The 24,461-nt window shown below is 34.5% G+C and overlaps 3 protein-coding genes across 3 annotated transcripts; 2 read left to right on the forward strand and 1 right to left on the reverse strand.

Moving 5' to 3' along the window:
* Positions 1–629: 629 nt before the first annotated feature.
* Positions 630–2,324, reverse strand: LOC124925976 (uncharacterized protein Mb2734-like). Its single transcript, XM_047466126.1, has 4 exons — positions 1,676–2,324; positions 1,445–1,537; positions 1,255–1,322; positions 630–919 (listed from the first exon to the last, which is right to left on the reverse strand). The coding sequence occupies exons 1-4, from the start codon at positions 2,294–2,296 to the stop codon at positions 784–786; spliced, it is 918 nt and encodes a 305-aa protein (XP_047322082.1). The 5' UTR covers positions 2,297–2,324; the 3' UTR covers positions 630–783.
* Positions 2,325–8,314: 5,990 nt separating this feature from the next.
* LOC124923964 (ubiquitin carboxyl-terminal hydrolase 4) lies at positions 8,315–16,632 on the forward strand. Its single transcript, XM_047463974.1, has 6 exons — positions 8,315–8,519; positions 12,775–12,891; positions 14,392–14,490; positions 14,750–14,941; positions 15,145–15,326; positions 16,012–16,632. The coding sequence occupies exons 1-6, from the start codon at positions 8,403–8,405 to the stop codon at positions 16,409–16,411; spliced, it is 1,107 nt and encodes a 368-aa protein (XP_047319930.1). The 5' UTR covers positions 8,315–8,402; the 3' UTR covers positions 16,412–16,632.
* Positions 8,526–11,747, forward strand: LOC124923963 (pentatricopeptide repeat-containing protein At4g21300). The gene has a single exon (XM_047463973.1). It carries the CDS (start codon positions 8,971–8,973, stop codon positions 11,539–11,541), a length of 2,571 nt encoding a protein of 856 aa, XP_047319929.1. The 5' UTR covers positions 8,526–8,970; the 3' UTR covers positions 11,542–11,747.
* Positions 16,633–24,461: the final 7,829 nt, after the last annotated feature.

A 24,461-nucleotide genomic window follows, 5' to 3' on the forward strand; every position in this document is an offset into this window, starting at 1 on the left:
GTGGTGACCAATGGGGTCTGCTAATTGAAGTTGCTATCAACATCGAGTAGGTCATTTGCAAGTTTTGCAATACGATACAAACCCTTGCTCGTACTTTCAACCGTTGATCTTCGAAACTACTCAGGTCGTCATTCTACTTATGTTACCAATACAATAAAGCTATTTTCAGGATCTTAGACATAAATTGATTTGGGTTTATGAGAAAAAAAAATGAAAGAATTAGAGCAACATGATTGAGCCGGAGCCATCTTTCCTTTTTCTCTTTATCAAAAAGAAAATAATGTAATACACTAGAATATAGAAAGTGATACTAATACTTATTACAACTCTAAGTCTCCTAAACTTTTACATTACATAAAATAATAATAATAAAAAGTAGAATAAACAACTGGTATAAAAACAAGCTATGTAAAGACAAATTAGCTTAAATTAGTTCAATAAAAATGTCACTTGCACATTCAAAAGGACAACAACCTTACAATTTTTCTACAACCGGAATATGTACGAGATTGTTTGTTTTTCTATTTTAAGTGGTTTTCAATTACAATTATGAACATTTGTTTTAAAAAAATCATTTAGATAATATAGATTTATCAAAAAAAAAAAACTGAAAGAATCACAAACAAAGAAGACCCACAACAAAGAGATAATTTATTGATTGATGGGTCCTTTAGAGTGAGGGAGGAATTGAATAAAATGATCTGAAAACACAGCTCAATAATATATATCTGAGTAATTCTGAGTCAATTAATTTACTAGTAATATAATGACTAGTCATTAAGATTATGGGTGAGTGGAAGATAAAGATTGATAAAGGAAACGTTTCATATGTTTGAACATCTCCTTTGATCCCTCCACGTTGATTGCGTGCCCTGCATTTTTTATTATCACCATCTCTGCAATATTCTCTCCCAAATGCCTACAAAACAAAACAAAAGATAAATTTAAATAATTATAAATGGCTCAATGACTAAGACAATTTTGATAAACCCGTTTTTTATTTAGAATGCTATTAAAAACCCTCTAAATCGCTTTTAGTGAAAATCGAACTCATGAATCAATTAAAACTACCCTATAACATATCAAATCAGTTTCTATAATAGAAAAGTTGATGTGTCATTTCTATGTTATGATCATTTTCTTTGAATTAATTTAGTCTTTCTTAGATGATTTTATAGTATATGTTATTCAAACCTTGACCTTTATATGCATATGAGGTTATTGAAAAGTGAGAACCACTAAGTTAATTATTACCTCTTCAATCTGTGGCCCAATTCAATTGGGAATACCTTATCCTTCTCTCCCCATATGATGAATGTTGGCTGTCAAGATAATGGACAATTGAAGAAAGAAGAAACATTAATATTATTATTCTAAAAGGATAATTTGTAAGAAGACTATCTTTTTTTTTTTTTTTAAACCCAATATCAAACAAGCTCTCCACCTGATGAATCTTAGGAAGGTCAGCCAATTTTCTGTCTTTATGTAATGCCTCAATCAATTCTTTTCTCTCTTGATGGTACTCTGTACACATTACCTGATCATTGCTCAAACAACATAATCATAAAAAATGACCACAAACCAGCCAATCAATGGTGAAAAATATAAAATGAAAAAAGAAAAACCAATCATGAAACATTATCTAAAACTCCTAGCTAAGATTAAGAACACTTACATTAATGAAGTCATTGAGAAGACAATTAGGAATTTTGGGCGGCTGGTAGAAAGTAAGTTTCAACAGTTCCCTCATTTTTGCCGGCGTTTGCGGCAGAAGAATCGTAATCGCTTCCTCAACGCTACTCACTTTAAACATACCATCTTCCATATCCTTTTCCTCCAAACAAATCCCCGACGCTGCGATCACAAGTCGATCCACCGCCGACGGAAACTGCGCAGCCATTGAATACCCAACAAATCCGCCGTAACTGAGACCTACAATCATCATCTTATTGACCCCGTAGGATTCCATCGCTCTCATGATGCATTGGGCCTGAAACACCTCCGATCTCTCCGGTCGGGTTGTGTATGAATCGCCGAAGAAGAGGAGTTGAGGAACGTAGAGGTTGAATCGGTTGGTTAAGGGACCGATGAATTCGTTGAACTGCCACATCGCGTTGGCTCCGATTCCGTGAATTAAGAGTAGATTTGGTTTTCTGGGTTTGGTCATTTTGGGTATCCAACAGTGAATCACAGTGCCGTCTCCAAGATCGGTGACGGAGGATTTCAGACCGGAGTAGCCGAAGGAGAATCTGTACAACTTGTCCTGAAACGACATGAAGCTAAAGCATTTCGCCATTTGTTAGACTTAGATAGAAGAGAGGGAATTCAGAGTACTCAACAGTCACAAGTTTATTATATATATATAAATAACACCCTAACTTTGACTCGGAATTTATCATTATAATATATTTATTTTAATTATTCATATTTTTTACTTTTTTTTTTTTTAATTATTTCTAAACGGTCTAATAATAAATAAATAAAATCCCAAAAACAGACATTGCAAAAACAGAAAATGAATTCGGATTTGTTTGGGTTTAAATTATAACATGAGTTATTTGAAAATAAAGATTTGTGATATTTTAGGTGGTATAGAATATATTTTAGTAAAAAAAATTAAAAATTTATAATTATAAAATAAAAATAAAATTTTTAAATAAAATTTAATTTAATATTTTGTTTAATTAATTAAATAATATAACAGTTAAAAGGAGAGTTAAATAATGTTGTTTGAATTCAGGTAAATGTAAATAACTCAAATTCAACCAGTCTAACTAAAGAAAAAATAAGTCTTATTGAAACAAAATTTACCTATTTATCTTAAATTTAAAATATTAAATAAAATAAATTTAATATTATTTTAATGAATTGCACAATAATATATAAAATGTTATTTTGGATTTAATAAGATGTCATATCAATTAATCCCGGTAATAATTGCTATTTTGTTTTTCTATTACATCATGCATAAATTATTTATGTGGAATAAATTGTACCACCGATCGAGAAAAAAAAATAACATCCCACTATACAATTTTGACTAATGAAACCAAGTCATAAAGGCATATTTGAGTAGGTGACCGGTATTGAGAAAAAAAATGGAAAAAGGAGTAAGTGACCAAAGATTTTTAATTATAACATTAAAACTGATTTCATTTAGTTTTGTTGACATATAGATTCAATTTAAATTAGGAGGAAATTTTGAAATATCTTAAATCTCCACTTTAAATATGTATTATTTTGAAATAAATTGTTTTAGTATATATCAAGATAGATTCTTATATTAAAAAAAAGATATATCTCACGATTGCTTGATATATAAATAAGTGATATACCTTTATGTGTGAGTGCCTTAATCTCTTTATGGTTCAATATTATTAAAATATTCAATTAATTCATAAAATTTATAATTTTAGAAGAAACTAATTAATATGATTTAAGTAAGCATTTTTAAGTTAATTAAATTTCTACGTTTTTAAATTTATTATAGTTAAGTTTTATGATTTTATAAGTTTATAAATAATTTGATATTCAAAAGATTTAAAGATTAGGCCACGCTTTCACGGTTTGTATTTGTAATGATAATCAGAATCAAACGAGTTTTTACCCTCTTGTTTTACACGAGATTTCTATTATCGTTGAGCTCATCTTATGATACATGCGTTATCTTTAAACAGATGTGCCGTTCCAGCCAAACTCTCCACCTGACAATGTCTTTCACCCGAATCGACCGAGAAAAATATGTCAACGACAAAGTTTAAATGTCACCGGACCGAGAAAGTTAGTCAGCGACAATGTTTAAATGTCACAGGACCCGGGAAAGTTAGTCTGCGACAAAACTTGAATACTACCTATAGGGAAAGATGAATTATATATATAAATTTAAAAAAAAATCGTTATTATTTATTTAAATAAATGAAATCATAATTAGTTTTATAAATACAACTTCTACATTAGCATTTACTTATTATTATTTTTTAATTATTTTTATAATTAATTATATGTTTATTTTTTAAAATAATTAATATATAAAAATATTTAATTATATATAAAATTAATAATATATAATTATTTTTTTTAAATTTAAAATTTATGCAAACATTTTAATTTTACAAGTTTATAATTAACCAACAACTTTAAATAATTTTTAGTTTTAACTATATTAGCTAGGTCACGATTGTTTCTAAAAGTTGAAACAAGATGGTAACTCATTTTTTTCCTTTATAATCGAACAACAATTCGATTTTTCTCAAATATTTGATCACATTTTGTTTGTCAGCGTACATACAAACTAGTAGATCAAATCTCAACTTGATTCATCTTCACACAAAATCAAACTAATGTATTTGATTCTCTCAATGTTAGGTTAAAATTTGCTCGTGCCCCATTTCTTCTCTATAATTGAACCACAACTCAATTCATTTTCTCATAATAAAAAAAATATGTTCGATTTTCTCTTTTTTCAACCGCCAATTCCAAACAATGTTGTAAATTGACCGAATAATTGATTTGTCTCTTGTCAAGTATAAAGAACATAGTCTTCTCATATACTTCAACCACATTTTTTTAATATCTCAACTTGTTCATTCTTGTACAAATGCTTATGGCTTTTCATCCTATCTAGGAACATTAGCGTTTTCTTGGTTAATAATAATAAAAACACGTCATCTTTTTCTCTATGTTTTTCTCAAAACATCATCATCTATAACTAACTAAGAAAAGTTTTAACTAATGTTACCATCTACTTAGCAGTTAGAACTTTTAAACTCAAATCTTTACAATGACTAATTATTCCTGAGACAATGTCATTTCTCAAATAGCTAACAATCTTAAATAAAATTACAAATTTATAATTTCTTCAATGACGATAAAGGTTGTCGTCATATCTGCACACCTAAATTAGGTTAGACTAATTTCAATGCTCTAATACCCATTGTTGAGAAAAAAAAATGACCGTGCACAACAAAAACAAAATAACATTAATTTAAAAACAATATAAAAGATAAAGATAGAGGGTAAAAATAATACACACCAGATATAACGAGGATTAACCAACAAATTATGAAGATAACAAATCTTATATCCTCGGGAATTCTATAACTTTTTTTTAATGAAATTATAGTTCAAATAACTTAGGTTACAAATATAAGTCTCTATAATAGTATATTAATAAACTTATGATTAAACTACTTACTCTCTTAAGCCCATGAAAATCTTAAAAGCCCATTAAAATTTAAAATTTTAATCAAATATAAACCCAAGATTTAACACTAGTTTATTAGGCCTAGAACCCCACAACTAGGTTTTGAAACATATCGACACCCAAACATAGTGGTTACAGACTAGACAAGTAATATTTAAGAACAACTAATTAATACAAGTACTGAGTAAAGAAAATTCTTTATGTAATGGTAATGTCAATAACATACCACATTAATGATATATATAAAAACAGTATGATATAGAGAAAAACAATGGCCATAAAAATTAAAATGATACCATCTTATGTAAGTGAGATTGTAAGAATGCTCCACAAGATTGCAAGATTGCACTGACAATTAGCTCAAGAACATCATTTTTTTAATTTACAAGGAAAATGATTGATGTTAATTTTGTGAAAGCTAATTGCACAAACACACAAAGAAGCCATAAAAATCTTGTTTAGGCCATGTTTCTAAGCCATTGAAAGCACATCAATTGTTAAACCACATATATTTTTTTGGGAAAAGTTAAACCACATATCATTCGTGAGGGATTTAGATCTGGGTCATTATGGATTGAGCAACACCTTGAAATTAATGAAAACCTTTGAGGTTGCTTAGAAAAACAATGTGTGATATTCTCTTTTCTAGCCTAGAGACAAAAAATATGAATATCTTAGGTCATGAGCCTCTTTGAGGTCCTGTGTCCGAGCCCGTTAGACGACAAGTTCCGTTCGTCTGGTTAAATCAGTTAAATAGATTTGAGGATTATGTGCTTAATCCGCCGAAATTAGTATCACTCTGAATGAGAAGCGTAACCAGTATTCTAAAAAATATATATAAATAAATAATGTGTGCTAAAAAAATGAAAGGGAAATGGTTAGCTTGGCATGATTAAGATTTTGTTAATGATGTAAATATGATTAATGAGAAATAATATATATATATATATATATTAATTGATTGAGTATGTAAAATTAATTAATGAGTTGTAAATGCTGAAATTTTGTGATTTACAAATATTTTATTAAATAAAAAATTAAATTGTGACTTTGTTAAATCAAGTAGATGAGAACTCATTGATATTCCAAAAGTATTTTTTATCATCAACATTTAGAGTAAATGAATAAGGAAAAAAAAAACTCCAAAACATACCAATTGAAAGTCCAAACAGTTTTTTATTTTTATTTTATAGAAATTGGACACACAAAAATATACATGATTCAAGAAACATATGGTTGAAATTTTAGACACCTGCCCAAAATTTTAAACCCACAAAAATGATTTACTCATTTGCAGGAAATTATTCAAAACCCTAAAAAGCTGCAATATGAAAAACAAAGACCCAAGAAGCAAACACCTAACAATGTGGTGCCATTTTGAAATCCATTTAGTGGAATATGATGCAGATGAAGCAAAGATAAAGAACCAATAAAAATGGAAATCATCTGATAAAAATCAAATTGTCATAATTTATGCTTAAGATTGGAGGCTTAAGACCTGGTTTGGTAAACAGAGAGTCAAATCTGATATCAAATAGGTCGTTCTCATATCACCGAATGTATTTAATTTGGATAATACCCTTGTTAATAATAAATACATCTATATATAAATTGTAAAATTATATATTAGATGTGAAAAATATTTTATTTACCTATAATAAGCCCCTATATTCATTATGTATGTTGAGAAGGTGTTAAATAACCTACAACTGCCCATAGTTGAATTACTCAAGTGGAGTGTATAAATTGTCTTCATAAATATCCCAATTTGTCACATTTTCAATGAAAAGATTTTTCAATCCTCTTCCTAAATAGAGATAAAATTTTAATTCACTTTGAAAGTCGTAATAGAATAATGTGATAAACTCAATTCACGTCTAACCTAACTCAAATTGGTATAAAAATGCTTAGAAGTTTACTCATTTCATGTCTAACCTAAGATTTTTCAATCTTCTTCTTAAGTAGAGATGAATTTCAATTCGCTTTAAGGTTCATAATAGAACAAAGAGATAAACTTAAATTTAAAATTACAATTCGCTTGCAAGTTCATAATAGAACAATGAGATAGACTTAAATTGAAAATTGCTCAATTCATCCGTTTCATGTCTAACCTAATTCAAATTGGTATAAAAATGCTTAGAAATAAAGTAACTTACAAATATTGAAACGAATTGACATTCCATTCTTTACATTCAACTTTTTGTCCACATTCAATAGAACATCTTTCCTAACTTGATTGAATTTGTTCCTTAAGCTTATTTAAATAATTTTATTTGATACAAGGTTATGAAAAGTTAAATTATTGGTAAAAAATTTAAAAAATATTAATATTTATTGAAAAATAATTATTTAAAAATTAAACAAAAAATATTTTAAAATTTTGTTTCATAAATGAATTTAGATAAAAAAATATATTAAATTATTTTAATGACTATGCAATTGTAAATGAAAATGATGTGACAATATCTAATTGCACTTTAAAAATAAAATTGTTATCTCTTATTATATGTAAGTTCAATCATGTATTGTCATATACATCCTCTTACATGGTGATTCAGGCCAATTGCAGTGCCACTTGGAGTGGAGCACTTTCTTGCATGTTATCCCTTTGGGGTTATAGATCAAAGATAGACTCATCTTGGGATGGACTTACTACTTAGATGGCTACCCGTTTACCGTAGGCACGATAACTGGTATACCAGAGGTGCGTCCTTCCCGGTCCTCTCGTACTAGAGAAAGGTCCTCTCAATGCTCTAACGCCCACACCGAATATGAACCGAACTGTCTCACGGCATTCTGAACCCAGCTCATAGTTCAATGCTGCCTAAGGCATAGTCATCTATACAAGAGAAAAAAATCAACAAATAAAGAGGAAGAGGGCAGGGTGATGCTCATTTGTCATTTTATGAGTGAAATATCCTTACACTCTAATCCGAAATTTCTAATCCATCCTTACCTAACAATACCTTAAACTAAACTAAACTTGTTTGGATGTGTTGTGAGATTTAAACATCACTATCATTTCAATATCTAATACTCAACTGAAACTGATTAACAACCTCCAAACAGGACCTTAGAGAGGCATTCTTCAGTACAGTTGACGCCGCGGCCATTGTTCCATTTCCTCTCCCATTTTTCTGTACAATCTACTACTCGAGAGAGAGAGAGAAAAGAGAGAGAGGAAGTTCGCTTGCGCTAGATGGGTGCTACGGGTTCTAAGCTCGAGAAGGCCCTCGGCGATCAGTTCCCCGAAACGGAGAGGTATTTCGGCCTTGAGAATTTTGGCAACACTTGCTATTGCAACAGCGTCTTACAGGTTATCGTCTGCTCCAATTTCTCGTCTCTTTTGTCGATCAAATAAATTTTCATCTTGAATCTTTACTCCTATTGCACATCTTCTGAATCGAAACGATACTTATCGCCTCATGGATTTCGTATATACCTGGATAGACTGTGTGTTCTCATCCGTTTAATTGGTGGCTCGTTACACTGAAGTGTTTTTTCTGGTTCTAGGTTTTCTCCATTTCTTTTTTCTTACTCTTGAATTTTTCAGCTCCCTATTTGTTTTAATCGTTTAGACTACTGGTTCAGCAAACAATTGTTTGGGATACCCTCTTGAAACAATTCAAGTTAAAGCTGCTGCTTGAATTGGGTGCTTTGATATTAAGGTTTGAGCGAATATGGATCAGTTCTGTTACTGGGTTTAAATGTGGTCATCTCTTAAATACATAGTCTTAACTTGAGAAAGATACATATTTTGGTGGACAATGATGTACCTCAAGAACATGTATCCCCTCTTCTGTAGAAGAAGATTGTTACAGGTTGCTTCTTTTGGCTTTAATACTCTCCAAGTGAACAGAGCAACCATATCTAAATGTTTGGACACTGACGAAACTTTAGCCATCAAGCTTGGTTCAATCTTGCAAACTTGTCCGCACAAATCTGCACTTTGGAAAGTTAAACAAGTTCATGCACATCTCATTGTTAATGGGCCTTACAACACCGAATGTCTGCTCGGTTCCAAGGTATTAGGTGTTTATTTTCTTTGCGGTAGTTTTACAGATGCCAAAAACTTGTTTTATCGGCTCAACCTGTTTTATGCATCGCCTTGGAATTGGATGATCAGAGGGTACGCCACAGCAGGATTGTTTGATATTGCTCTCGCTTTTTTCTTTAAGATGTTGGCGTATGGAACTTATCCAGATAAATACACTTTCCCCTATGTAATTAAGGCTACTGGTTGTATGAATTCATTGAAGTCGGGAAAATGGGTTCATGAGATGGTTAGCTCGATGGGTTTTGAGTCTGATGTGTATGTAGGAAGTTGTTTGATGAAGTTTTATCTGGAAATGGATTGCGTAGATGCAGCACGCCATCTGTTTGATAAAATGCCTGAGAGAGATATTGTACTATGGAATGTGATGCTTAATGGGTATTTGAGAAGTGGGAGCTCCAATAAAGTCGCTAAATTATTCACGGAGATGAGAAACACCGAAATGGAGCCTGATTCCGTGACCTATTCCTGCGTTCTCTCTGTTTGTGTGTCGGAATCAATGCCAATATTTGGTACTCAGATCCATTCTCAACTTGTTAAATCAGGCTTGGAGTTGGATCCTCAAGTGAACAATACTTTGCTTGCAATGTATTCAAAGTGTGGATGCTTATTCGATGCACATAAATTATGGGACAAAATGCCAAAAACTAATGTGGTGGCTTGGAATGCAATGATTGGAGGATATGTACAGCATGGACTAATGGATGAGGCCATGGATATATTTAGGAAGATGATATCAACTGGTATCAAACCAGACAAGATTACATTTGCAAGTTTCCTTCCTTCAATCTCCGAGAAAACAAATCTAAGTTTTGCCAAGCAAATTCATGGGCATATTTTAAGGCATGGTGTGACTATGGATGTGTTTCTGATAAGTTCACTCATTGATGTATACTTAAAGTGCAGGGATGCTAAGATGGCACGGCATGTTTTCAATAGCAGTTCCTCAATTGATGTAGTTATCTGCACGGCCATGATTTCAGGATATATATTAAATGGGATGAATGTGGATGCTTTAGATGTGTTCCGTTTGTTAATTAAGGAGAAAATGAGACCTAATGCTGTCACCTTAGCCAGTATTTTACCTGCTTGTGCAGCTTTGTCTGCCATAAAACTTGGTAAGGAACTGCATTCGTATACAGTTAAGAGCGGGCTTGACAAAAGATGTTATGTCGGAAGTTCTATAACCGACATGTATTCAAAATGTGGACAGTTGGAACTTGCGCACAATTTCTTCATTAGAATGTCGGAAAAGGATGCTATTTGTTGGAACACCATGATCACAAGCTGCTCACAGAATGGAAAACCTGAAGATGCCATTAATCTTTTTCGACAGATGGGTTTTGAAGGAGCCGAGTACGATTCTGTCAGCATATCGGCTGCTTTATCTGCTTGTGCGAACTTACCATCTCTTCAACATGGTAAAGAGATTCATTGCTCCATGATCAAAGGTATATCAAGATCAGATCTTTTTGCCGAAAGCGCACTAATTGATATGTATGCCAAATGTGGACACTTGCGTAATGCTCGATCCATTTTCGACTTGATGAGGTTTAAAAATGAAATCTCATGGAATAGCATCATTGCTGCTTATGGAAACCATGGATGTCTTAACGATTCTCTTATTTTGCTTCATGAAATGATGGAGGAAGGCTTTAAACCTGACCATGTTACTTTTCTTTCTTTATTGTCTGCTTGTGGTCATGCTGGGAAGGTAGATAAAGGGAAACATATTTTTCAGATCATGACAAAGGAGCATGGAATTGAAGCTCGCATGGAACACTACGCATGTCTGGTTGACTTGTTAGGAAGGTCTGGACGCTTAAACGAAGCATGTGAGTCTATTAAGGAGATGCTAATTGAGCCAGATGCAGGTATATGGGGAACTCTACTAGGAGCATGTAGACTACATGGGAATTTGGAGCTCGCAGAAATGGCCTCAGATTATCTTTTCAAATTGGACCCAAAAAATTCTGGGTACTATGTCTTGCTATCAAATCTACAAGCTGATGCTGGAAGATGGGATAATGTAAATCAAATACGAGGTCTGATGGAAGAAAGAGGAGTGCAGAAGGTGCCTGGCTATAGTTGGATTGAGTTGAAAGGGAAAACCCATATGTTCTCTGCCGCTGATACTAGCCATCCTTACTCTCATGGAATCTATCTTTTGTTGAAAAACCTTCTTCTAGAGCTCAAGGAAGAGGGATATGTTCCTCAGCCTTACTTCCCAATTCAACCTGGAATGAATGGGATTCACTCTCCACTAGATAGCTATTACTTTTGAAGTATCTGTGGCAATTTTATGATGGGATTCTGAAATATTTAGGCAGAGAATGAGAATCAGGGAAGTTGTATGAAATATTAAAACCTCACTTTTTGGTTAATTTGTTTTGAGAGAAAATGAAGTGTCTTCTAATGCCGATTGTATTTTTGTTTGCTTAAAAAGATTACACTTAAAATTCATCTGGAATCTGCATAATATGTTATCTTGTAAATCACATCAAAATATAATCTTTATATCATGGACTACTATCTTGAAAGATGAGACACTAGAATTAGCAACTACACCAGTGAGCTGAACAAAGTAGAAAAAAAAGTAAATTGAAAGGTAAAGGTACAATTCCCTCGTTAACATTTGAAAATATTGCTGATTTTTAAATTTAGTCTTCACAAGTTAAATAGGAAACTTATTGGGATAAAACATGAATTGGCTGTGGCATGTGAGATCTGATGGAACCAGTCTATTTATCTGAATAGATCTCCTATATATAGTATTCTCATTCTTTAATATATCTCTTACACATATGTGCATTAACAAGTAGCAGTTAACTAACTATTATTTGAGTGAATAGATCTACTCCGTACATTCAAGTTGCTTATTTGGAAAGGCTTCCATTGGGCAATATTGTCACATAGGGGATACCTTTTGACCACCAGCACTTATTAACAGATTCAGTGAATTTCTGTACCTTCTAAGGCCTTGAGTTCCTTTAAGCATCCATTTGCTTGGTACTTTATGTGGTTAAATAACAGCTTAACATGATACTTGTAGCTCTAGATTTCTACCTTGGTTCCGGTCTTGTTCTTACCTGGTTTCAGTTATTTTTCTATAATGTTGTGTGACCATCACTTCAAGCGCATGGCTTGATGTTAAGCTTATTGGTAGCCAAGTTTAGTCAATAGATTAAGCCAATTTCTTAGTCTTTGCTAGTTTGAGCTCTCTCTCACATGCATAAAAGTTCATTGTATAAAACCTGAAGTTAGAATTTGCTCCAAATAACTCTTTGTTCTTGTCCCTAGTCGTTGTTACCTTAAACTTTATTTTTAGTTGATATTTATAGGAAAAAGTTGATTATATAGTGATTTAGTTTGATTTTTGTGCATTGGTACTAAGAGGGAAAATGAGTATGTTAAACCACCAATAAGGGGTGCATTATGTTTTACTACTTTAGAATTTACAAGTTTTTACATAATGTTCTTGAAAGCATACTTAATCTTGCTCACTTTTGGTATGCAGGCTCTTTATTTCTGCGTTCCTTTTCGTGAGCAGCTACTGGAATATTATGCAAATAATAAGAATCCTGCAGATGCAGAAGAAAATCTGTTGATGTGTCTGGCAGACTTATTTACACAGGTTTGTCCTGGTTCATAGCTGTAAAGAATTTATCAATCTGGAACTATAAACACTTGAAAAAGGCACATTAATATTCATCTTCTATGCTTCATGGTTATGTACTCTCATGGAAGATAGTGTATGTATGGACAGAAGGCTATTAGTCCTGTTCATCATATGTGATTAGAAGCAAGCATAGTTAAAAATACACACTTCCAAATAGGTTGGATAGTGTACAATACTTCTGAGTCATAAACTTGTTTCGTAAGAACACCTCTCTGCTCACATAATCTTGAAGCCTTGTTTGATGTAGTTTATTTTCTTTCAAATAATCCGATATTTGAAGAAAAAAACCTTGTTTGTTGAGAGAATGAATTATTTGTGTTAAAAGACTGATTTTTTTTTATGTATTTAGTATTTTAAAATGTTACAATAAATAAATAAGTCATGGTAATTTAATATTTTAGTTGATAATGGGATAAGGTCAAATAAGGCCTTAGACAGAAATGAGCATGTTTTGCTTCTAACTACTCTCTTAATCTGAAATGACTTTGAGACACTTAATATCAAACTTTTGGAGTGCTGTCTATTTCCTGTCTTTTCAGCAGTGGCTTATATGGGTAAATGTTTACAGTTCACTCATTCTTGAATTTTCCTTTGTAAATATTGGTGGTTTTTCATCCCAAATATACTCTCATAAATCACCACCACAATGCACCTCTGCATTTATAAGGTTACTTATTAGCATATGTGAGAGAAAGAGAGAATAAAGGGTCTTTTACTTTCCTCATATCTTGAACTTCCAGAATTGTTATTTGTAGTTTATATGTATTCATTTGTTTATTACTCTTTTTTCTTTAAAATCAAACTAGAGTTTGTCTAGTTTGATTCAAAAACTCATGTTCGTTTTTCCCATTTTTTGGGGTGTTAAATGAAATGGCAATTTTGCTGTTTTCCCCTTCCAAAAAAAATAAAACTTCCAGAATTGTCCTTCTTGGGCAGTTCAGTGTGGTTTAGGCCTTTTTTAGCTTCATATATTTTGGGCCTCGTCATTTTAGTTTCATCTATTTTGGGCAATTTTTGACCTATATAGAAGATGATCACTTGGGTATTCAAACATTCATAAATTTTAAACTCTACTATTTAAAAAGTATTTTTTTCTCTTTTATTTAATATTTGAACATAAAAAATTAGATTAAATTTACATAACCCAAAACAAACAACCCGTAAGATGATGTTCTTAATTTGTCCATTGGTAATACATTCTATTTGGTTTTTTTACAGATAAAAATAGATATTATTCTTTAATTGCATCATAATAATATTAATAACTAATGCTCGCATTGGTACTTGTTTTCTACTAGGACAAGGATTGGACTCTTGATTTTTCACATTACAATGATATCTTCATTTTGTACTTCAGTCATAACTTGGACTAATGATATTTATTCATATCTTACTTGTTCTGCATCTCATGTTTATTTGTATCTTGCGTTGAATACAACTTGCTTCATTGCGTAGATAAGTTCCCAGAAGAAAAAGACGGGTGTCATTGCTCCTAAGCGCTTTGTACAACGGTTAAAAAAACAGAATGAGTTATTTAGGAGCTATATGCACCAGGTAAAGCCCAGTTGTTTATCCTATTACTATTTGGATACAATCACAAGAACTAGATTCCCATGTTTTGATGGAAGTACTGTCAAGAACTGGATCTATATTGCTGACATAGAAATAACATGTTAGAATACCTTGCATTATGAGGATTTTGTTCTTATTTTGTGGCTAAGCGTGCTTGTGCTGGCCATCTTATAAGCCGTAGTTCTTGAAAACAATTTCATCAATCTGAATTGCACATCACAATTGTTTTTTTTGGTTGTAGGATGCCCATGAATTTTTGAACTATTTGCTGAATGAACTTGTTGAAATATTGGAGAAAGAGGCTCATGATGTAAAGAGTGATCAAGAAACATCTTCACCAACAGAAAAAGTTTCCGATCCAAATGGGCAAGCTTCACAACCCAATGGTCCTAAAAAAGATACTTTAGTCACATGGGTCCACAAAAATTTTCAGGTGCGTTTACCTCAATCATACACTTTTTTTTCTTTTTTTTTTCGGTTTCTCAACTACTCTAAATTCCAATTGCTTTGCATTCAATTAAAAGTGAAATGGTCGTTAGTAGTTCAGGAACTGAAATTCCATTTTCTTTTCCTTTTTGCAGTTTGCCTCTATTTTGCATACTTGAATTTCACTTCTTTCTGGTAGTTGTTCTTCAGGGTATACTGACAAATGAAACTAGGTGCTTGAGGTGTGAGACAGTAACTGCGAGGGACGAAACATTCTTGGACCTGAGCGTTGACATTGAACAGAACAGCTCAATTACTAGCTGTTTGAAGAATTTCAGCTCCACTGAGACTTTGAATGCGGAAGACAAATTCTTTTGTGATAAATGTTGCAGGTAACTAAGAGTTTTTTTTTTTGTTTCGAAAAAAATAAACTTGTTTGTTGAAACACTGTTATATGGTTATGATATCATTTGTATTTAACATTTTAAAATGTTTATAAAGTAAATATATTTTATTGATGAAATGATTGATGATGGGCTAAAAGGATTAACCCTTCATCAAACAAGGCCTAATTTTGCTCATTGTTCTGTTTTGGTGACATTTAATGCTGGACTACTAGGATCACAAACATGCTCTAGAAAAGACTTGAATATTAGGACAAAAGTAAATTTCTTATTGCAAAGATGGAAATAGTGGTAGGTTACTGCGTTAGCCTCCTACGTGGATTAGTCAAGGTGCGTCAAGGTGCTTTAAAGCTAACCCAACCATCCTTGTTCAAAAAGAAAAAAAAAGAAAAGGAACCAATGTATATAGTTGAAAGAAGAATCCCAAGTACTGAAACTTCAAAGTTACAAATTCATTTTGGAGTTGGTTGATAGAAACATGCCAGGGTTGTCATGTCAAGAGCTTGTTTGATGTATGTTTTTTTCTTGAAATAATCTGATTTCTTGGGGAAAAAAACCTCCTTTTGATGAGAAAATGGATTATTCGTGTTAAATGACTAAAATATTTATTGTTTCTGAATCTGTTTAAAGAAATGAATGATGATAAACTTCATATTCAATTACTTTTGTATAGTTTGCAGGAAGCCCAGAAGAGAATGAAGATAAAGAAGCCTCCCCATATACTTGTAATCCATCTGAAGCGATTCAAGTATATGGAGCAGTTGGGTCGATACAAGAAACTATCGTATCGTGTAGTATTCCCACTCGAACTGAAACTGAGCAACACAGTTGAAGATGCGGATTCAGAGTATTCCCTATTTGCTGTGGTAGTCCATGTTGGCAGTGGGCCTAACCACGGACACTATGTTAGCCTGGTGAAGAGCCATAACCATTGGTTGTTCTTCGACGATGAAAATGTGGAGATGATTGAAGAATCTGCTGTACAGACTTTCTTTGGGTCTGCTCAGGAATACTCTAGCAATACTGATCATGGATATATTCTGTTCTATGAAAGAATATCTCCGTCTACTTGAGATGAATGAAATCTTTCATGAGTGTTGTGAAATTCCCGTGTGGGTTTGACTTTGGTGTACAGTTTAAGACTCAAATCCTAATTTTATTTTCTTTTTTCTCAAGACCTAACTCACAAAGACAATGAGTCAATGACCACAAATAATGTAAAACTCATTTAAGTTACATCCTGATACGAAGAAGGCGAATTAAACTCATATTTATATTGTTTTTTTTATTATTTTGAGGTGGTTATAGGATCTTGCTGGAGGTCGAGATCGTCTGGTTGTCTGCCTTCTTATTACTATTGTTTAGATTTTATAACTAATGAATAATGTTACAGTTATTTAAGGAATTCTAGAAGTCAAGTTTGGAAAGAGATCAATTATTTATTTACTGGGTTATATTTTGACAGATTAAAGAGTTTTAAACATCTCTAATTTTAGTACAAGTAATTTGGATGAAAATAATTTTAGTGCAAGTTGAACCCAATTTGGTTGGAAAATGTTATCATCAACATTCTTAAAGCTATATTGTATTTTAGGTTTGATTTTCACTAAGAACATATTTGTTTACAGATAATTTTAACTAATTTGACTAAGTGTTAATTTAGGAAGTTTTGAATGAGATGTTCTTTCGTAAGAATAAAACCTGACATTTAATGTCTTAGATACAATTCTTAGTACTTAAAGCTAATTGTTAAAATGTTATGTATCCAAACTTCTTAAAAAAATAAAATAGTTAAGCAAAACAAACATAATTGAGACAACTCAATTCTAAGAGTTCATCATTGTTGATAATCAAAAGAAAAATAAAACCCAAAAACTTGTATATTATTAATTGAAATTGAAGCGGAAAGAAGCTAGATGTATCTTATCTATGAATTTTTTGGAGTATTGTTTAGAAGCATGTGCCGGAGAAAGAGAGAACAAAACTTGATGATATAAGAAAAAAGTTTGTGTTCATCGACTATGACGGAAAATCTAAGGGTACAAGCTCTATAATCCTGTCAACGAAAAGATTGTTGTGAGTCTGTGATGTGAAGTTTGATGAAGATTCTTCTTGGAATTGAGAAATTAATGAAGATTTCATCAACGAATTCTTTTTATTCTTCTATGAGGACAACTAAAGAGAAGAAACATGACAGCCCGCAATTCCTACGACGATAGCGAACACATCTTCTGATTCATCTTCATCAAGTGGAAGCTCTAATGAAGGATCACAAATAATGATAACTATCTGATGCGGTGCGAGTCGAAGAGGCGTTTATGCGAAAGTTGCAGCATCCGAAAATATCTCGCAAGTGTCAGATTTCGACGATTGCCTAGTGTTTTCGGGCGGAAACGTGGTGCTGTGAAGAAGTCATGGTTTTGCCATGAGGTATGATGGTTTAAGGCCATCTGACGACGTTTAGGGGCTCAAAATCGCATTTTTATTAGTTTCGGGTGTTTTTTGCAATTTATTAAAAGTTGTTTATTTCTTTTGCAAGCTAGGGTTTGAGTATTTAAAGAATCTTAAAACACTTTGTTAGGGGAAGATAATTAATCAGAAAACGAGGTTTCCTCAATATCTATCGACTTTCGGTATTCGTAAGAATCAACGAATCTTGATAAAGGTTCATCCTAGCCACGCACGCTGCATTAGTTGGTATCAGTTTCCAGTCGACCCTGAGGTATGCCGCCCCGAAGACAGCCGCGCAACCCTACCCCTGGTGCTGATGATGGTGACCTTGCTGAGTTGCGACGTGAAAACGCTGAGTTTCGCCGTGATAACGACGATTTGAGGCGGCAGGTTGAATGGTTGACGCAACGGATGGATGCATCTATGCAAATGCACCACCCTGAAGATGATGTTACGATGACAGATGAAAACCCTCTCGGTGGTCTTCGGAATCGATCCCCTGAACGCCCCAATCATCACTGGGAGCAGGCTTTCAGGGTGGACATCCCTAAGTTCGATGGTAGTCTACCACCGGAAGAGTTTATTGATTGGCTTTCTCAGGTTGAAGAGATTCTGGATTTCAAGGAAGTTCCTGCAGATCGTCGTGTACCCCTTGTTACGATCCGCTTACATGGTCGTGCACAAGCATGGTGGCAGCAGTTGAAACAGACACGTGTTCGTCATGGTAAGGCAAAGCTCACGAATTGGGACAAATTCAGGAAGCATATTAGGGCTGCGTTTCTACCATATAATTACGAACGTAACCTGTACCAGCGGTTCCAGAATCTTCGTCAGGGTTCTCGTTCCGTGGATGACTATTCCACTGAGTTTTACACCTTTGTGGCTCGTGTTGACCTGTCTGAGTCCCCTCTCCAGTTGGTTTCTCGCTATATTGGTGGCCTTCGCCTCCAGTTGCAGGATATTTTGAATATGTTTGATCCCTTGACTGTTTCTGAGGCACATCAGCGTGCTTCACAGGCTGAGAAACAGCTAGCCAGGCGCGGTTCGGGTAGCTTTGGAAAACAGGTTGTCCCCACTAGTGGCATTGGTTCTTCTTCCCAGCCGGCCCATCCCACCCCAGCCCCCTCTCGCAGCACTACAGCCCCCCCGCAGGGACGTCCCGGTGGCTTGCGTTGTTTCAATTGTGGTGAAGTTGGCCATCGCCAAGCAGAGTGTCGCAACCCAAAGTCCACCAATCGTGGTCTTTTTACTGAGGTGGATGATCCCGACTCTGCTCTTCCTTCAGATTCAGCCCCAGTGTATGATGTTTATGATGATGAGGCAGTGGAGGAGTATGTTTCTGGTGATGTTGGCCCCCTTTTGGTGATTCGTCGATCATGTTTAACCCCTCGTGCTACTGACAACGAGTGGTTACGCAATAATCTGTTCCATTCCACTTGTACCATCGGTGGCAAAGTTTGCACCTTCATCATTGATGCTGGGAGTTGTGAGAATGTGATTTCTGAGGTTGCAGTTTCGAAGCTGGGTCTGTCCACTGAACCTCACCCCAAGCCTTATCGCCTGTCCTGGCTGAGTCAAGGTACGGATGTTACAGTTTCCAAGCGCGTACTTGTAAATTTTTCCATTGGTTCCCATTATCGTGATGCTGTATATTGTGATGTGGTTCCCATGGATGCTTGTCACCTTTTACTTGGTCGCTCTTGGCAGTTTGATCATTCTGTTATACATGATGGGCGTGCTAATACCTACACGTTCTTATTTCATGGTACCAAGATTGTGTTGATGCCAAATCAGCCCAAGAAGGGTGCTGCCCCCACTCATCATGCGTCCCCCCCTACCACCTTGTTGTCTCGGGGTCCTTTTCAGACCGCCATGGTCGAATCGGGCATGGTGTTTGCTCTATTTTGTTCGCTGATTACCTGTGGTGCTAGTTCTGAGGTGCCTATTCCAGTGCAGCCACTGTTACAGGAGTTTGCAGATGTTTTTCCTGAGAATCTGCCTTGTGCCTTGCCTCCTTTGCGTGATATCCAGCATCACATTGACTTGGTGTTCTTCTGGACGGATGATGCCGAGGCTGCCTTTGTTGAGATCAAGCACCGACTCACTTCAGCCCCTATTTTGGTTCTTCATGATTTTTCCCAGCCATTTGAACTACATTGTGATGCTTCGAAATTGGGTATTGGGGCTGTACTTAGCCAATCTGGGCGTCCTGTTGCTTATTTTAGTGAGAAACTGTCTAGCGCTAAACTTCGTTTCAGTACCTATGATATTGAGTTCTATGCTATTGTCCAGGCAGTCAAACACTGGCGTCATTATTTATTTCAGCGGGAGTTTGTCTTATATACGGATCATGATTCCCTCAAGCATCTTGGTGGTCAGGACAAGATTTCTCATCGTCATGCTTCGTGGGTCTCTTATTTACAGCAGTTTACTTTTGTGATTAAACACAAGGCTGGTGTGTCTAATCGCGTGGCTGATGCTTTGAGTCGTCGTCATGGGCTGTTGGCGGAGATGCGTGTCCATGTACCCGGCTTTGATTCGTTTGTGGACCTCTATCGTGATGATCCTTTCTTTTCTCAGGTCCTCATTCGCATCCAACAGGGGGATTCGAGGGACTTTGTCTTGGAGGATGGGTTCCTTTTCCGCGGTGTGCAGCTGTGCATTCTAGATTGCAGCCTGCGTTTGAGGATGATTCAGGAACTCCACAAAGAAGGGCATGTTGGGCGTGATCGTACCTTCCAGCTTCTTGCAGCTTCTTATTTCTGGCCTTCGATGCGCAAAGAGGTGGGGCGTTTTGTTGCTCGCTGTCGTGTTTGTCAGTTGGCTAAGGGCGCTTCGACTAATGCCGGGTTATACTTGCCTCTGCCTATTCCCACTCAACCATGGTCTGATGTCAGTATGGATTTTGTCCTTGGGCTGCCACGTACCCAGCGTGGTTCTGATTCGATTTTTGTGGTGGTTGACCGATTCTCGAAGATGGTTCATTTCATTCCCTGCAAGAAAACCTCTGATGCTGTGGCTGTTGCACAACTTTATTTCAGGGATGTGTATCGCCTTCATGGACTTCCTGCCTCCATAGTTTCTGATCGGGACACTCGCTTTGTGAGTCACTTTTGGAGGAGTCTTTGGCGTTTGGTTAATACTCAGCTGAATTTTAGCAGTGCCTATCACCCGCAAACTGATGGCCAAACTGAAGTTGTTAATAGGTCTTTGGGGAACCTTCTGCGCAGTTTAGTTGGGGATCATCCTAAGGCTTGGGATCTGAAGCTGCCTCAGGCCGAGTTTGCTCACAATCATGCTGTTAATCGCTCCACTGGTTTCAGTCCTTTCCATGTGATTTACGGGCTGTCTCCGCGTGCTCCTCTTGATTTGTTAGCGCTGCACAGCAAGGTGCGTCCTCATTCCACTGTTGCGGATTTTGTTGGTCAGTTGGCTCAGGTTCATCAGACCACTCATGACCGTTTGGTTGTTGCTACTGCCAAGTACAAGGAGAAGGCTGATTCGAGAAGGCGTGCTGTTGATTTTGAAGTTGGTGACTTTGTGTGGGCTATTCTGACTAAGATCGTTTTCCAGCTCATTAATATAGCAAGTTTGCTGCTAAGAAGATTGGTCCTGTTGAGATTGTGGAGAAGATCAACCCCAATGCTTATCGTTTACGCCTTCCCAGCCATGTGCGTACCTCTGATGTGTTCAATGTGAAGCATCTTGTTCCTTTTGTGGGTGAGTCTTCTTCTGATGAGGATGATGCGGTTCCAGATTCGAGGACGAATCTTTTCTACCCTGGGGGGAATGATGCGGTGCGAGTCGAAGAGGCGTTTATGCGAAAGTTGCAGCATCCGAAAATATCTCGCAAGTGTCAGATTTCGACGATTGCCTAGTGTTTTCGGGCGGAAACGTGGTGCTGTGAAGAAGTCATGGTTTTGCCATGAGGTATGATGGTTTAAGGCCATCTGACGACGTTTAGGGGCTCAAAATCGCATTTTTATTAGTTTCGGGTGTTTTTTGCAATTTATTAAAAGTTGTTTATTTCTTTTGCAAGCTAGGGTTTGAGTATTTAAAGAGTCTTAAAACACTTTGTTAGGGGAAGATAATTAATCAGAAAACGAGGTTTCCTCAATATCTATCGACTTTCGGTATTCGTAAGAATCAACGAATCTTGATAAAGGTTCATCCTAGCCACGCACGCTGCATCACTATCCAAAAACTTTACGAAAATATAGATGTAATGAATGATGTATCTATATTTTGTCTTTTAGTCGAAACAACGTCTTTGAATTTTGAATAAGCTAGTAAAAAGAAGAAGTGAAGAGAAGCCATGGAAGATGAGATTCGAGTCATTGAAAAAACGATACATGATAACTCACTTCTCTTCCAGCGGGTCAAAAGTCCATTGGAATCAAATGGATATTCAAAGAGAAAAAGAATGCCAAAGGTGTTGTGGAAAAATATAAAGAGAAATTAGTCGTCAAAGGGTATGCACAACGACACGAATTGGATTATGATAAAGTATTTTCTCTAGTTGATCGTTTAGAAACAATCAGATTTTTGTTTCACTAACGGCACAAAGAAACTGGAAAATATTCCAATTGGAAGTGAAGTAAGCATTTCTTAACGGTTTCCTTGAGAATGATGTTTTGTGGAACAACCAAAAGGTTATGTGATGAAAAGACAAAAATGAAATGTATTAAAGTTGAAGAAAAATTTGTACGGTTTGAAACAAGCCTCAAACATGGTATAGTCCGATTGATGCTTATTTTCGTGAGAAATGATTTGAAAAAATGTCCACATGAGTATACATTTTATGTGAAAATGGATATAATAGAAATTGTTTGTTCGTTTGCATCTACGTGGATGATTTTATTTTCATATGAAATAATTTGAATCTCTTTGAATATTTCAAGTTTCAAGAATGATATGGCCCGAGAATTTGAGATCACAGATATTTACTTAATGTCATTTTTTTGAGAAAATACTTAATGTCAATTTACCTCGGATTAGAAGTGCGTCAATCGGATGATGATTTTTTTTGTTAAGCAACAAGCATATGTGAACGAAGTTCTGGATAGATTCAATATGTTGAATAACAAACCGGTGGCTACCCCTATGGAGGTTGAAGCTAAATTGAGAAAGAACGAAAATGGAGAGTGAATCTCACACTATTAAAAAGTCTCGTCGGATGTCTAAGATATTTGACATGTACTCGGCCATATATTCTTTTTGTGAGTGAATTATTAGTCGATTCATGGAGGTTCCCACGATAGAGCAATTGAAGGAGACAAATACGATTTTAAGATATTTGAAATGTACTATTGATTTTAGACTGTTTTATTCATCGTCCAAGAAATTTCAAATTCTTGGATATCCTAATAGTGATTTTGCCAGATGATCGGAAGAGCACAACTGAATTTGTATTTTTTTATGGGGTCTAATACAATTGCGTGGAGTTTGAAGAAATAAGCGATAGTCTCGCTATCATCTTGTGAACCTGAATATGTCGCGATGACAACATGCATTTGTCACGCAATCTGGCTAAGAAGAATGTTGAAGGAGATAGATTTGTTAGAGAATGAAACAACCATAATTTTTGTCTCAAGCTTCTGTTTTTCATGATCGAAGTAAACACATCGATATGCGTTATCACTTCATCCAAAAGAGTATTACGAAAAAGGAGATCAAACTTGAATATAAGAAATTTGTTGATCAAGTTACAAATATTTTTACGAATCCTCTTGGAGTGGAGTTTTTCAACAGTACGAGGAGCATGTTTGAAATCACGAAGAAAAATTAGTTTTATAGGGTAGTGTTGAAAATAAAATTAATTAAGAAATCGGAGAGTCATCTGAAAGTTTAAAGGTATATAGTTAATATTAAAAGTTATTATTTTTTATTTAAGATATTTTTTAATTCTGAAAAATTTAAGAGTTATGAAGGTTTTAGAAATTTTAAGAGTTTTAGTCATATTATAAATAGAATATCTTACTTGCAGAAAAAGAAGAAAATAAAATAAAATCTCTTCCCTTTTATTTTGAATTTTATTTTCTAGAATTTATGAGAGAATACGTCGATTGCCACCAACGTTTCCAACAAAATTGTCATGTAAAAGTATTATTTATTCATAAGTATAGTCGTAAATAGAATAAATTATCATGTAAAATTATTCATTATTCAGTAGTATAGACGTATATGCAACAACTTATCATGTAAAAGTATTCTTTATTCATAACTATAGATGTATATGGAAGATATTCTCATATAAAAGTATTCTTTATTCATAAGCATAGGCGCATATAGAAAATTATCATGTAAAAGTATTATTTAAACAATTCAGTAAATCGCTTTACAGTTGTGAAATACGGTTTACATGAAAGTACAAATAGTTTTACATGAATGTGTAAATGATTTTACATGAATATTAAATGATTTCACATGATAATTAACTGCATATATTTCAGTTTTCAAAGATTTTAAATTGTATTTCCTATATATCAGTTTTCAAGCATTATAAATCGTATTTGAACAATAAACCAAAAATTATATATGATTTTAACAAATTTTGTTATCATCTTCTATTTTTTAAGCATTTCTTGTAAATCACATTACAAGTGTGAAATATGGTTTACATTATGGTACAAATGATTTTACATGAATGTGTAAATAGTTTTACATAAATAT

Source organism: Impatiens glandulifera, chromosome 2, assembly GCF_907164915.1.
Source record: "Impatiens glandulifera chromosome 2, dImpGla2.1, whole genome shotgun sequence".
NCBI lineage: Eukaryota > Viridiplantae > Streptophyta > Magnoliopsida > Ericales > Balsaminaceae > Impatiens > Impatiens glandulifera.

What these genes read in the sequence shown, in the direction of transcription:
- LOC124923963 (XM_047463973.1), top strand. Translation starts at nt 8,971, where the DNA reads ATGATGTACCTCAAGAACATGTATCCCCTCTTCTGTAGAAGAAGATTG.
- LOC124923964 (XM_047463974.1), top strand. Translation starts at nt 8,403, where the DNA reads ATGGGTGCTACGGGTTCTAAGCTCGAGAAGGCCCTCGGCGATCAGTTC. An exon ending in ATTGCAACAGCGTCTTACAG is followed by an intron (nt 8,520 to 12,774) that starts GTTATCGTCTGC and finishes TTTGGTATGCAG; the next exon opens with GCTCTTTATTTCTGCGTTCC. An exon ending in TTTTGTGATAAATGTTGCAG is followed by an intron (nt 15,327 to 16,011) that starts GTAACTAAGAGT and finishes ACTTTTGTATAG; the next exon opens with TTTGCAGGAAGCCCAGAAGA.
- LOC124925976 (XM_047466126.1), bottom strand. Translation starts at nt 2,296, where the DNA reads ATGGCGAAATGCTTTAGCTTCATGTCGTTTCAGGACAAGTTGTACAGA. An exon ending in ACCTTCCTAAGATTCATCAG is followed by an intron (nt 1,323 to 1,444) that starts GTGGAGAGCTTG and finishes TTATCTTGACAG; the next exon opens with CCAACATTCATCATATGGGG. An exon ending in TTGGGCCACAGATTGAAGAG is followed by an intron (nt 920 to 1,254) that starts GTAATAATTAAC and finishes TTTGTTTTGTAG; the next exon opens with GCATTTGGGAGAGAATATTG.